Genomic DNA, 15,049 nt, shown 5'->3' on the forward strand with positions numbered 1-15,049 from the left:
GATTCTTTATTCCCCTCTAGCGCAATCTACTTTGATTCTAAATTGTTCATAGCAAAACCTCGAAAATAAATTTTACTGCTCATTATACGCGTTATACTTATGACGTGAAATGTCACGTCATAAGTATAACGCATTTCGGTAACGCATAGCAACAGCCTTTGCCTAAAGTTATGTTATCTAATCGAGCCTTCGAGACATTGCGATTAGACTTCAATATTTCATTCGCCTACGATACATCAATATTTCAATCACCTTCGATTAATCTATCATTTGATTAAATTAACCCAGAAAAGTTCCATTCGGAGTTCAACCACTCGAGAGTCGCGACCATGGCTCGCCATTACTTGAAAACAATTTTCGGAGCATTAGCTATTTTTATTTTTGCATCGCCAGTAAGTTGTTTGGGCGTACCAACCCTTACCTTGGAAGAATTGCAAGAACAATTCCAACAACTGAGAGATAATCACGTAAGAAAATTTACCGTATCACTTTGTACTGTGGGCTATACAGAGCAAAACCTTTCATTGTCTCATAAAATATTTGTATCAGATTGAAATGAAAATTAATTTGGAAGGGAAAGTCACTTTACTGGAGGAACAAATGAAACTAAAAGAAGAACAGCATGTAAGTTTTGCCAATTCAATATTTTAAAATAACATTGAATTAAAAAAAAAGAATAAGAATTCCGGATTATACACTAGAAAATATTAGCTGACAATTTGGCCAGATTGGAAATTGCATTCCAGAACGAAATAAAAATTAATAGAAAAGTAGCTGGAAAAAGTGCCATGGTCAGAACATGCAGAGAACTTCGAGCAACTGATCCCACCCTGACTTCCGGAATGTATTGGATCGATCCTGACGGACAGGGAGTTGGTGAAGATCCGATTAAGGTTTACTGTGACATGACGACAGGTAGGAAAGAGAAACAAAACTTTAATATTAATTGGAAAATCCCAACTGGTTGTCTATGCAGGATCGACATCCGTTCCACACGATAGTGAATTGCCGATTAATGTGGGCCACTGTACAGACCCTGGTTGTTATTCCAGGGCGGTCAATTACAACGCCTCGCAAAGACAAATGAAAGCATTGGCTGACATTTCAGCAGAATGCCATCAGTCAATCAAAGTACGTAAATTACATTGATTTGGAAAAACCCAAAATTAATTTTATTATCGTTATCTTTTTAACTTCAGTACGAGTGCAACTACGCCCCACTGGAATTGAATGGAGTCTCATACAGTTGGTGGAATGACAAGGACGGAAATGCGCAATACTTCTGGACTGGCAGTAACTCAAGTGTTCACACCTGTCAGTGCGGCATCGATGGAAATTGCATCGATCCTGCCGTCAATTGCAATTGCGACGCAACTCTACCCATACCTCAAGCCGATAGTGGTTAGATAAATACAAATAATTCCCTTTTTTGTCAGATTTTAGTAAAATATAATGAGAATTTTAAATCTTAGGTATCATAACGGATAGTGGAATCCTTCCTATCACTCGCCTGAATTTCGGCCGAACTCCACTGGAAACGTCTTCCGGTGTCCACACGCTTGGTCGATTCGAATGCACCGGAAAAGTGGCCGTCACAGGAATGCCAAAGTCATGCGAAGATTTGTGGAGAATGGGACACAGTCTGAGTGGATTGTATTCCGTCATGGGAAATAAAATGGTCGAGAGCGTTTTTTGTGATTTTACTAAGCCGCCATCTGATTCAGGTAAAAGTTAATCTCACACCATCGAAAAGTACTTCATTTCTGCCTCTATTGAATTTTTAGGTTTCCAGACATGGATTGGCTATGCAGATATAAAATCAGCTCCTGTTTATTTTTATGTACAGAGGAGCGATGTTGATTTCAATCAAAAAAACATCCCTATTCCATTTGATGTGGAAATATTAAACGCGGGCGGGGCCTTTAGTACAAGTTCAGGAAAATTCACTGCCCCAGTAAAAGGGAAATACTTTTTCTCATTTATAGGAATTCCACGTCTCCCAGTATCTTCTTCAAGTAGGCAGGAGTTCGATGTTGGTCTATTCATGAACGGGGGTTTAATTGCTGCTGCCGATTCTGATGAGACGAATAGCGCCGTAATGCTACATGAAACATTTGCCCTTCAATCAACACTTGAGTTGCAAAAGGGAGATCAAATCTGGTTAGAAATAATGGTCATATCTCCAGGTGCAGTTCTCTGGGGTAATGGTTTCGTTCACTTTAGTGGGTTTATTCTGGAGGAGGAAATTTCGCAATCCCTTAATAGCTGAAAATGTTCGTTTGGTTATTATTTTATATGGAACAGAACGATAAAAAAAATGGTTCGCAATAATACAAATTTTAGTAAATCGGAAACTTCTGAATCGGAGTCATGTTAACAAACTTGAACTACATATTTTAATTTTCTGTACACGAGTTTATCTTTGGGTTAATGTATAACTCAGCATTTTTAATCGTTTGTAATAGCTGCGTTAAGTAATATAGAGGAATCGTGATGAATGCCGATAGCTCCAATTGTGCCCCCCAAAACTATAACGGCTGGGCGCAAATAAACGACGAAAACATGCAAATAGATAGACATTCCTAGTTAAAAAATTACAAGAGTTAAATAAAATTTTAAATGATCAAAAACGGGAATCGTGACGAAAAAAAAAGTCAACCAGATCTTGGCATTTTTCACAGTAATGGGAAAACGAGTCAAATGGTTAATTGCAAACTGGAAAATGTGTAGTTCAAAGAAATTTGCAAGAAAGTCCACGTTGACGATCCATCACTGACAACTTCTATCACATTTCCGTCGATCCTACCGTTTTAACTGACACTCTCAAGACCATAGGCAATGGGCAATTTTTTCATCAGGAAAAAAAAAGAAAGCGCCCTCTTAAAAAAATGCGGATGGAAAAAAGAATTAATTTCTTTCGATTAAGTAATCAAACGCTGCAACGAGTAGGAACACATAGTAAAATTAAAAAATAACAAAACTAAGTTTCCTCTAACTATATTTACAAATTTTTACGACTTTTCCCATTAAGCTAGCACTCGAAACGAAACGAAACTGACTTTTATAAACACACCCCTATATCGTCACCAACATTATTTATCCATCAACACAGACGAATAAAGACGTAGGCCTAGTAAAAAAAATCAACACATAATCAAATGCATCATAATACCTTGAAGTGACGCCCGCGAGAACTCTAGCTGCTTCGTCCGGCAGTTGTTAAAACAACGTGATGTTAACCTACAAAATAAAAAATAAAAAAAAAATTCGTCAAAAATTACGTAAAGGATATAACAAAAACAGACAAATGATGCGAATTTCTCTCCGATTCTATCGCAGTTTGGTAGAAGGAATGGATGGCGTACTTTACGCTATCCATTTGTCAAATCAGATGTCCTTTACGAAAAAATCAAACAATGAAACGTGACAGAACGGATATACAACTGGTGAAACAAAAATCGTTAAATAGGCCCGCCCTTCAATCAAAACTAAATCGTGAATTCCATTCATTTGAAGAAAATGAGAATGAATTTGAAATTGAAGAGAACGAGCTAGTAATAAGCCGGTGCAACCCGTGCTTAATACTGTTACGGAACGGAGAGAAATAACTAAAAAGGGGAATTATCCGACACAACTTAACTAACTGTATTTAAAAAGACAGGGACAAAAGACGAGAAAGACAAGTTTAAACAATAAGACGACACAAAACGTACCCTTATGAGAGACCAAAACCCAATCTAAATACCAGACTGTAACAGAGAATACCCAGTATCAATACCAGACTGTAACAGAGAATACCCAGTCTCAATACCAGACTGTAACAGAACTACCCAGTCTCAATACCAGACTGTAACCGAACTAACTAATGGACCACAAGGAAGACCTTATATTATTGAAGCTACTGACGTTCCAGAGTTACGCCTCTTACGGACGTTCAGGAATTGCGCATCAGAACAATACACAGGTGTCACACAACAAGCCCCCCCCCCCCCCCCCATGATAGAGAAGTGACTGGTGCAGTTGTCTTTATAAAATTTCATAATTTCAAAATTTAATTATTTTCAAATTTTTATTTCGACTTGTCCGTAGGTAAACCCCCCTTTCACTTACCCCTCTCCCAAGGGTGCGCGCAGTCCCCTCCGCTCGACCCCCCTTTAGGCCGGTTCATAACTTATATTTATATTTAATTTCGAATTGTAATCTGATCAGGACAATTCGTGTAAATAGAACAAAAACATTAATAACTGGCGTTGCCTTTGTCAGTTATGCAAATAACTGTTATGCAGTTTATCCTGTTATTACGGTTGTCATGCAAGCAGATTTATGCATGAATTCATGCAGAATACCGTCATGCGTCATGCAGATTACCGACACCCCAAGTAAGTGACAAACTAGAATAAAAATCGGCAAGCCAAGAAAAAATAATTCTAATAATAATAACTCTAATCTGTAATTGGATTTCCCATTACTCTGGTGCCGCATTTTACTTCATGTTGGCATGGGAATTGAATAACTCCTGAATTTTTTTTTCAGATTTTTATTGTTAAGGGCACGGCATCCATAAATGGATGTAAAAGTTTAGGAACACGCGGTAGGAGCTTATGAAAATATGCTACTTTACCGGTCTATAAATACGGAACTAAAAGGCTTAGAACGACGCAAAAAGTTGTAAAATAAAGAACTTTGTTAGGTATACAACATATGTCATTTTCAAATTTTTCGAAACTTATTTAATGAGATGAATTTCGAATAGAAAATGGAATTTCTTATTTTATCCCTTTTCCCTCTTCTGTCCCATCCCACGGTGTTGTCGCGATTTCTCCTTTGTTTTATTTTCGTAGGATGGGTAAATATCGCCTTATAGAACAAAGGCAAAATTTTCCACCTCCAAAAACAAGGCAGGACTCCATAAAAATCTCAGCGCTGCCTCATTTTGCCACCACCGGCCACGGGGAGCGGACGTGTTACCCAATTTTCCGTTTGAAACATTTGCCTGATTTTGATTTGAAGCCGTTTTTCATATCAAAATTAGGCAAAAAAGAAAAATTGAAAATTGGGCAAGAAAAGTTATTTTATTTTTTGTCAATTTTAGGTTTTAGGGAAACTAGAAACCGGAAAAAAGGGTGAGCCTCACAGCGTGATGTAAAAAATGAAATGAAAATGTGAAGAATTACGAAAAATTTATTGCGAACATAACGCTATCCAAGACGCTTTGAACTTTCTTAACCTTCAAATGTTTTTCGATTTTGTTAAACGATTAAACATATGTTTCTTCGATAAATGGCATAAAAAGCATAAAGCCACATTCTCATATAAAGAAAACAATTTAAGCAAAACGTTTTTTAACGTTCAGCGTCGAGGTCTTCGTTTGAAGGCTTCTCCGGGCTAGCAGGGGGATTTGCTACCTCTATATTTCCTTCTTCTTGATTCTGATCTCTTCTCATCTTCTCATGCATTCATGCAGTTTTCTTGGTATGGGTCCGCTACCCAGTCTTCTTGATTCGGTATTAGATTGGGTTGGGTCCAAGCTCATGGATCATTTACCCAGTCGTCGTCCTTTTCTTGGTGATTTCGGGAAATTTCCCTCTTCCTCACTTTTTCACAAAGTTCGGAAAATAATAGAAATTGTCGTCATGGTCGAGCTTTAGGATTAATTTATTGGGTACCTATGGGGAAAACTAGGGGATTATCGGCTGGTATGCTATTGTAACAAGAGGGTGAATAGGTGTGAATAGTGTATTGTCTACTAAGTGGAACTGATCAGTGAGTACAGATACTGACTGAGAAGCTCTTTGTCGGTCTCTTTTATGCTGGATCGGGCGGATCAACATGAGAGGCTACTGTTATGCCCATTGCTCGGGTTTTAGCGGATGCTATCGTTTCCTTTACAGGCTACAATATTGGATTAAGGCTAATGATCTATCCGTTACACTATTTTAAAAATATTGAAAAAAACAGGCTTAGTGGGAAAAACTGCATAGGTTAGAAAAACTCTTACGTTACGTTCTTACACTATCCAATCTTTAATGTCTCCAGAGTGATTTAATTTTACGCTTGGGAAGTTGCGATCTTTCTTGTGAAAACACGTTTAGCTTGTAATTGCTCAAAAAAGAGTTGAGTTGCGTTCACCCCTGGTATCACTTTGTCGACATTATGCAGAACGGGGGAAAATGTCCTTTTTAAGGATGATAGATGTTCCAAAAAAGAAATTATTTTGATTTATATCATTTTATAGTCACAGTGATACCAAATATAGAAAAAACCTTCTAACCAGTCGTTATTGTTGCCTTCCGGAAACATCGGGCCGTTATCGTTATCGATACAGCGTACTGTGACCAGTCTTTAATTACCCACATCTTTTCGAACATTCCAAGGTAGGTATTCCAAGCGTTGATATTATGGTTTAAATCATGATAACCACGTTTCTCCAGTTTCGCCTGGGCGCTATTTTTTTCAAAAACAGACATGTTTCTGGCTGTTTTTTTCCAGTCTTCTGCGCAGTCGCCTGGGCGAATCTTTCTGAAAGGTTGTGTCATCACCGTAATTTTCTCATTGGTCCACTTCGGAACGTATCGGTCGGGGAGAATCCAATCTGCGTTGATCAGCAACCCCCCATAATACTTGGAAGTATAAAAATGCGATTTCTTTGTAATGGATTGTATGTAATTGGAAAAATCATCATTTTTCGTACGCCATTCAACCACCAATCGTGATCAAATTCTGATATAAAAATGAATAGAATTAAGTAACTCTATAATTAATAACTAATTTTGCCAATTAATGGACATACAAGTGAGTCAACCAAGAACCAGAAATTTAAACAGTGCAAAATTCACTTACAAAGGAGTAAATTTGGGATTTGAGAGTGGATAGAACCTCACATAAAGAGGAGTAAATTTGGGTTTCGGGCGTGGATAGAACCTCACTTTTTGAGGAGTAAATTTGGGTTTTGGGGAGTGCATAAAACCTCACATATAGATGAGTAAATTTGGATTTTTATAGAGGATAGAACCTCATTTATTCAGGAGTACATTTGGAATGATGCGATGAATTTAAATAAGTTTTAAAAAATAGTACTTACTAAGGTAATGATGCTTAAGATGATGCTGTACAATTGTCCTAATATAGTTTTGTGATATGTCTTGTCGGACATCCACTTGATGAAATATGGGCAATTGGCGTTTTTGTGTCCTTTGCCGTTGCAAATATGGCATCGCATTTTCATGAGTCTGCGTTTTGGCTCCGGACAAACCCTTTTGTGGTGGCCAATTTAAGTACAGTAGAAGGACTCAATAGCTAAAAATAGAAAAAAATTGAAGCAAAATTAAAACACGTTACCACTAAACATTGGTGAGATTAATTAAATACCTAAATACTCGGGAAATTCCTTTTCCTTCCCATAAACAATCATTTTTGGTTGTGGAGGCCTGCCAACTGGTATTGAATTCTCTCCTAATAAACGAAATAGCTAAAAAAAATTTATTCAATGGTTTGTAAATTGAGGTCGATTTAACGAACGAACAAAATAGAAGAAAATACACAAACAAAATAATCGGCCAGGGGGGTGGGAAAAAAGTTTCACCTATTCAACCCAAAATGGAAAAAAAATTAGTTAAATAATGAAACAGATCATTATTGGCATCAAACCTCTTATGGCAATCGCTCAAAGACATTCGTGCAGCCTGAATAACTACATAACTCCTTACATGTTCCCGAGAACAACAAAGAGAAAAACTATAGAAGTGAACAGTAGACAATGCTACCTCTCCTATAGCTATTCTGTTTTCGCCTCTTGGTATAAGTTTCAGCTCGTAGAAAATATGCCAAATCTTCCACTTCGATGCATCTTGGTTTGTTGCTAGGTACACCCACTTTGTTTTGTGAACTTACATCAGTTACCGTTCGTGTAATAGTAGGCCCACGTTCATGTAAGAGTAGGCTAACGTTCATTGATGAATTAATGACTTTGATCGGAGACTGCTGACTTTTGTATTCCGCGAAATTAACCGATACTACGGCCCAGATGCAAAATGCGAAAACGGCGAAGCAGTCGATTTAATTCACGAAACGATTCTCTCACAGAAGGCTGGCACGCAGGATTGTGGTGTTTTCGTAATCCATTATGCCTTCAAACCTCTGAGGGTAAATTGACACTCAGAGTTGTTTGTCCATTCTAATGAAATGTTAATTTCTTTCTCAAACCTAACTGACCTCAAAGATCTCGCCACAAAAAACAACAAACCATATCTTGGGGATGGTTTCCACATATAGTGTGGCACATTGGAAGCAAATACCATATTCGAGGTAATTTAATTACTTAAAATCTATTTCCATTTTTTTTCCGTTTAACTAACTTGTTTATCTATATGCCGATATTGGTGGGATACCTGTTGGTCCACAACTCTGACGTATTGACATCGCTCTCCCTTTTTCCGACATTTTTCATTTACTTGTCATAATTTTCAATATACCCAACGAGACAATTTGGGGAAATAAAGGAACGACGATGGTGGCGGTTTTTGTGCCTATTAAAAGAAGGACGTTATGGTCTTTTGTTTCTTTAACTAGCTTTTCCATCATAACTAAGACAATTGGACCTGGCGATATAGAGTTCGCTCTCACATGCGAGTTAAACCGATGGATCGTTTGACGGTTAATTTGATTTTGATTACCCTGCGGTTTAAATTGAAATTGTTGTTGAGAAATATAGAAGAAAGGGATTAATTGTGAATTATTATCCTGTTTTTTTTACGTGCTCAATATAATGTTTAAGTGAGATTATTTATTTGGATTATCGTGTGATGACGGACACGGAAATGATACAGTTTGACGTCGTGTGGCTCAAATAACTTTGATTGCGTTTGTTGGATCTATTAGAAATATATAGACTCAAAGTAAGCGGGCCCAGTTGAGTGTAATGGATTTCCTTCCACTAGAGAAAGAGATCAGAAATGATTGTAAAGGGAAAACGTCAAACAATTGTTTTATTTTTAACGAAAGAAAGAAGAAGGGAAAAATGCGTTTTGTTTTGTTTTATTCGCGTCATCAGGTCTCATAAGTGGTGCTCCCATATTTCCAACGTGGAAGTTATATTTCCCTTCGCAGAGGTTGATGTCTTTGTGACACTTTTCTAACCAAAGGCGTATCATGGTCTATAACCTGGAGGTCGAAGAACTGTAGTCTGCTTGCTTTGGTGTCTGCTTAAGCTTAAAAAAATTTTGGTGCATTTAATACGCGGAATTTTGGCGCTGAACCCGGATCTTTATTAATCCCCAGATAGTCGAGAGGTGGACTAGATGTAGCCGCTGGTATTGCTGATCAGGTAAAGTAAATCTCGTTTTTATTGGGTCTCCCAGTTATTTTAAAATCTACCTACGAATTTTTGCACTTTCATCTTATTTTTTCTACTTTTATCTCATCAGCTAGAATAATGCCCAACTAGCTGGGAGAGGCTTCCTCAAACTTGCTTGAACTCGTTTGGTAAGAATTAATGGAAATTTTTCTTACTTTGTTCTTCCTATTAAAAATTAACCTCCTTTCTCTCTCCTTTTCTCTTTCATCCCTTTTAAATAATCATAAAAGAAGAAAAAAGCATGCAAACATGTAAATACGTAATACGTATGTAAAACAAAAATGGAAAGAATGCTTAATGATTTATTATTTTTATTTTTTCTTCTGACGGTCGACATGTAGGATTGAATCGATATAGTAAGATTGAGAAGAAGCTGCTTGCTTTTTCATATTGTTTGTAATGGAAATCTCAGTCGTGTATCAGTCCTGTAAATCATTAATCCTAGTTTGTTTTTATGTAATCTTTGTAGATGACAAGGAAATTTGATCCAAAAAACTATCAGTCGTTTCTGTTTGGATTCCTCACAAGATATATGGGAACTTCCTTTTTCTTGAAGAAAATGAAGCATCCCAATGGGTATGAAACCACATTGTCAGTCTACGGAGAGTCTTCTGAAGTAACACATTGTGATCGTGTGATGGAGCGGTCGAAGAAGTATTGCCTATTACGGTACATCAACAACCTTGTAGTCAATAAGTAGATGACTTGGTTGTCCGGGTACGACGGGCATAAAAAAAACTATCCTATACTTAAAATTATTCCCCTATATAAAAAAAGTTTTATAAACTTAAAAATGAAAATGAACTGCGTTTCTTTTTTTGCCAGCTATCGTTCTAACACAAAACTTTGAAAAACACGTTTACTCATGTCTTAAAGTTTTATAAATTTTTGAAACTTTCAGAAACTTTGCAAACTAAACGAAAAGTTATAACGTTTGAAAGTTTTATAAACTTTTGCAACTTTCAGAAACTTTGTAAAATAAACGAAAAGTTACACTTTTTGAAATTTTTATAAACGTAAAAATGAAAATGAACTGGTGTTCTTTTTTTACCAGCTATCGTTTGAACACAAAATTTTGGATTCCACGCTTACTCATGTCTGAAAGTTTTATAAACTTTTGAAACTTTCAGAAACTTTGCAAACTAAACGAAAAGTTTTGAAACTTAAAAATGAAAATGAACTGTGTTGCTTTTTTAGCCAGCTATCGTTCGAACCCAAAATTTTGAATTACACGCTTACTTATGTCTGAAAGTTTTATAAACTTTTGAAACTTTCAGAAACTTTGTAAAATAAACGAAAAAGTACACTTTTTGAAAGTTTTATTAACGTAAAAATGAAAATGTACTGGTGTTCTTTTTTAGCCAGCTATCGTTCGAACCCAAAATTTTGAATTACACGCTTTTTTATGTCTGAAAGTTTTATAAACTTTTGAAACTTTCAGAAACTTTGCAAGCTAAACGAAAAGTTAGACTTTTTGAAAGTTTCATAAACTTTTGAAACTTTCAGAAACTTTGAAAAGTAAACGAAAAGTCATACTTTTTGAAAGTTTTATAAACTTAAAAATGAAAATGAACTGCGTTTCTTATTTTTAGCTATCGTTTGAACACAAAATTTTGAATTACACGCCTAATTATGTCTGAAAGTTTTATAAACTTTTGAAACTTTCAGAAACTTTGCAAACTGAATGAAAAGTTATACTTTTGAAAGTTTTATAAACGTAAAAATGAAAATGAACTGGTGTTCTTTTTTTACCAGCTATCGTTTGAATACAAAATTTTGGATTCCACGCTTACTCATGTCTGAAAGTTTTATAAACTTTTGAAACTTTCAGAAACTTTGCAAACTAAACGAAAAGTTTTGAAACTTAAAAATGAAAATGAACTGTGTTGCTTTTTTAGCCAGCTATCGTTCGAACCCAAAATTTTGAATTACACGCTTACTTATGTCTGAAAGTTGTATAAACTTTTGAAACTTTCAGAAACTTTGTAAAATAAACGAAAAAGTACACTTTTTGAAAGTTTTATTAACGTAAAAATGAAAATGTACTGGTGTTCTTTTTTACCAGCTATCGTTTGAACAAAAATTTTTGAATTCCACGCTTACTCATGTCTGAAAGATTTATAAACTTTTGAAACTTTCAGAAACTTTGCAAACTAAACGAAAAGTTTTGAAACTTAAAAATGAAAATGAACTGTGTTGCTTTTTTAGCCAGCTATCGTTCGAACCCAAAATTTTTAATTACACGCATTATGTCTGAAAGTTTTATAATTTTTGAAACTTTCAGAAACTTTGCAAACTAAACGAAAAGTTATAACGTTTGAAAGTTTTATAAACTTTTGCAACTTTCAGAAACTTTGTAAAATAAACGAAAAGTTACACTTTTTGAAATTTTTATAAACGTAAAAATGAAAATGAACTGGTGTTCTTTTTTTACCAGCTATCGTTTGAACACAAAATTTTGGATTCCACGCTTACTCATGTCTGAAAGTTTTATAAACTTTTGAAACTTTCAGAAACTTTGCAAACTAAACGAAAAGTTTTGAAACTTAAAAATGAAAATGAACTGTGTTGCTTTTTTAGCCAGCTATCGTTCGAACCCAAAATTTTGAATTACACGCTTACTTATGTCTGAAAGTTTTATAAACTTTTGAAACTTTCAGAAACTTTGTAAAATAAACGAAAAAGTACACTTTTTGAAAGTTTTATTAACGTAAAAATGAAAATGTACTGGTGTTCTTTTTTACCAGCTATCGTTTGAACAAAAAATTTTGAATTCCACGCTTACTCATGTCTGAAAGATTTATAAACTTTTGAAACTTTCAGAAACTTTGCAAACTAAACGAAAAGTTTTGAAACTTAAAAATGAAAATGAACTGTGTTGCTTTTTTAGCCAGCTATCGTTCGAACCCAAAATTTTTAATTACACGCATTATGTCTGAAAGTTTTATAATTTTTGAAACTTTCAGAAACTTTGCAAGCTAAACGAAAAGTTATACTTTTTGAAAGTTTCATAAACTTTTGAAACTGTCAGAAACTTTGCAAACTAAACAAAAAGTTATATTTTTTGAAAGTTTTATAAACGTAAAAATGAAAATGAACTGTGAATGAATTTCTTTGCCAGCTATCGTTTGAACATTACAAAGAAAAATCCAACCGAGAATTAGGTAATAAGTCTTGGTAGATTTTGGAAAGGGAAGGAGAAGCCAAAAATTTTGTTTTTTTCTTTCTAAGCACTATAAAAGATCTTGCAAAGCTATCTATCGAAGGTTTTGAGTAGTATCTATCTTTTGAGTAGTATAACCAGCGACTAAATAACCATATAACTGCACTGCATTGGATCTTCTTGTAGTAACTAGTCGAATACATGCCAGTACGTTGCAATGTTCCCATTATTATTCCTCGTCGCGAGTTTATAACTTAATTCTTTGGGTTTATTCGTCACCATTGGCCGGGATATCCAATGGGAATTAGGGAGTTAGAGGCTTTCCCTAGAGATAGGCAAGGAAGGCCATCTTCACTAAGGCCGGGGTTTTCTCTACGAGCGGGATCACCAATGCTGGGACCGTCTAGACGATCCCTGTCATCAAGGCCGGGTTCGTCAACCCAATCAACGAACGCAAGACCAGGACCCTCTAGGAGATCGTGGTCGCCACCAAATCTACTTATGGGGAGAAGGAAATATTCTACTATTAAGGTGGAGCTTTGTAGTAAAACGACGAAGACATCAACTACTACCATGATTTCCAGTAACATATTTACCTATGGGTGTCGCCATTCTTACAGGGGAAATCAACATTAATGAAAACATGTTTTTATAGAAAGAAAAGTAAAATAATGACTACACGAAATTACTTCTGATGAACCCAACCACGCACCAGAATTCTTTCATTGAGAATATGTCGATGCAAACGCATTAGTTGGCGTAAACACATTGTCTGAAATTATTTCAAGGACAGCGTCCACGGAAAGCTAGTGGAGCTCTATCCACGTCTCCGCGAGTGCCTGCCTGCTTTTTGGCTTATATTGTTTATTGGTTTATTACATATAATCTCTATTTTCTGCTGTGGGAATCGATCCACACATCCTTGGAATTCCATGTCATTACTCTATCATTTTAACTATTGAGTTATATCCTCTATGTTTACTTATTTATAGAAATGATTCCGGTTGTTTCGTCGTAACAGTCACCACAAGTTGCGCTTTCTGCGAAACCCTTTAGCTGTTTCACAAACGCTCACAAACGCAACCTGCGAAAACTTTCTTAAACACATATAGCTTTCACCTTAATTTTTGCAAATGTATGTGCTGTATGCAATCCTTCGTTAATTTCAGCAATAAGACTAGCATAGCTAGTTGAATGTAAAAAACTAGTACTCCCGCAAGAACGAATTTTTTGCTAAAAAAGTGCAAAATTTTACAAACGTAGTTTCTTGGGAAGCCGCTTTCCCAGAAACCACGTTTGTATAGCGTAAAGCATCCAAAAGAGACGTTTTATAGTGATCAACGTGTCCGACCACTGTGACCACAGGAGGAAGCGGAAGTAAATCTTCAGGCCGATCTTTCTCTTGCTGCAGAATACTTCCAATCATCTAATCAAAAACGTGAATAGGCCTTTGTCCCATTTTTGTGGCCACAAGTTCTGCTGTGTCCCATCCAATGTCTGACCTCAGTCACCATATCACAATTGGGTCATTGAACGACTAAGGGATTGGGTGGAAATCATAACCATTCTTAACAATCTCAAGTTTGAAGAGAGATTGCGGTTGAAATTACGATTTAAAAATAAAAAAACAAACTGATAGAATCAGCGTTAAAATCTGATTTGAATGGTTATTATTTCGACCCGATTCCTTATTCATGCAAAGACCATATTTTAAGAAGGATTTTGATAACATCCACGCTCTTTTTAGACATATGGCTTGCAAGTTCTTGCACCGTGATGGTGGAAGCAATCGTGAAATCTCGAAAGAATTTAGCAGTCGCAGGGATAACAGCTCTCCTTCGCTTTCTCTTAGAACGAATGCCTGAAGACGAACGGCGCCTTTCAAGAGAGGAGGCCTCCTCTGTATCTGTTGCCCTAAAGGTGCATGAGGTGACTTTTTGTGGCTGCCTCTTTATGAGATGTCTCTCATCTTGTGCGTTTTGATGAAAGGAGCTTTTTTGCGCTCTTTTCCAAAATTTTACACATCTTCCTCTTCTGTCGTTTGGGAGGAATGGGGAGATACGGGCTCTTTTTTGCGCCAGTCTTTAGGTGTCTCCATGTAATCTCCAGAAAATGCAGGAGAGGTCAAATCTGCTGAGGAAATCTCCTCAGATGAGGTGTTTTGAATCTGGAAATGGTCGGGAGTTTCAAGGGACTTACGGGAAAGTTCTTCAAATGTGCCTGCTCATGCAGAGCCTTCGTTTTGGCCAGTTGCTCTGCTAAAGCGGCTTTCCGGGCAGCCATTTGGATAAAGCCTTTTGCTACCTTAATCCGTGTTTCTTGCTCTTTTGCCGTCAGTCTAGAGTTATTGAAAGTGGATTCTGAAGAGGAAATGTTTCCTCGTACAACACGTTTTCGTTTCACCTCAACTGTTAGAGCTTTAGAGAACGCCCGTGAGAAAAACTTTGAACAACCTATTTTTGGGTTTTATTATTGTTCAATCCACTCGTGGAAAGCGTCAGAGGAGCGACACCCTTTGGGGGAGAATTATTTTA

The 15,049-nt window shown here is 36.3% G+C and overlaps 1 protein-coding gene and 1 long non-coding RNA gene across 3 annotated transcripts; one reads left to right on the plus strand and one right to left on the minus strand.

Moving 5' to 3' along the window:
- The first annotated feature begins 210 nt into the window (after positions 1 to 210).
- LOC124329404 lies at positions 211 to 14,243 on the plus strand. Of its 2 annotated transcripts, XM_046788480.1 has the most exons (8): positions 211 to 467; positions 550 to 624; positions 702 to 915; positions 977 to 1,131; positions 1,200 to 1,401; positions 1,473 to 1,724; positions 1,785 to 2,273; positions 14,234 to 14,243. In XM_046788480.1, the coding sequence occupies exons 1-7, from the start codon at positions 330 to 332 to the stop codon at positions 2,267 to 2,269; spliced, it is 1,521 nt and encodes a 506-aa protein (XP_046644436.1). In that variant the 5' UTR covers positions 211 to 329; the 3' UTR covers positions 2,270 to 2,273; positions 14,234 to 14,243. The 2 variants fall into 2 exon arrangements, with proteins under 2 accessions (XP_046644436.1, XP_046644433.1); XM_046788477.1 differs by lacking the exon at positions 14,234 to 14,243 and having other exon boundaries at positions 1,785 to 2,354.
- Positions 2,637 to 3,553, minus strand: LOC124329425. The gene is made up of 3 exons (XR_006916796.1): positions 3,366 to 3,553; positions 3,173 to 3,240; positions 2,637 to 2,879 (listed from the first exon to the last, which is right to left on the minus strand). It is a non-coding gene; the product is annotated as an uncharacterized LOC124329425 (long non-coding RNA).
- Positions 14,244 to 15,049: the final 806 nt, after the last annotated feature.

Source organism: Daphnia pulicaria, chromosome 1 (assembly GCF_021234035.1).
Source record: "Daphnia pulicaria isolate SC F1-1A chromosome 1, SC_F0-13Bv2, whole genome shotgun sequence".
Classification (NCBI taxonomy): domain Eukaryota; kingdom Metazoa; phylum Arthropoda; class Branchiopoda; order Diplostraca; family Daphniidae; genus Daphnia; species Daphnia pulicaria.

Coding starts and splice junctions, on each gene's coding strand:
- LOC124329404 (XM_046788480.1), top strand. CDS start 330: ATGGCTCGCCATTACTTGAAAACAATTTTCGGAGCATTAGCTATTTTT. Junction 916..976: donor TTACTGTGACATGACGACAG/GTAGGAAAGAGA, acceptor TTGTCTATGCAG/GATCGACATCCGTTCCACAC. Junction 1,725..1,784: donor TAAGCCGCCATCTGATTCAG/GTAAAAGTTAAT, acceptor TTGAATTTTTAG/GTTTCCAGACATGGATTGGC.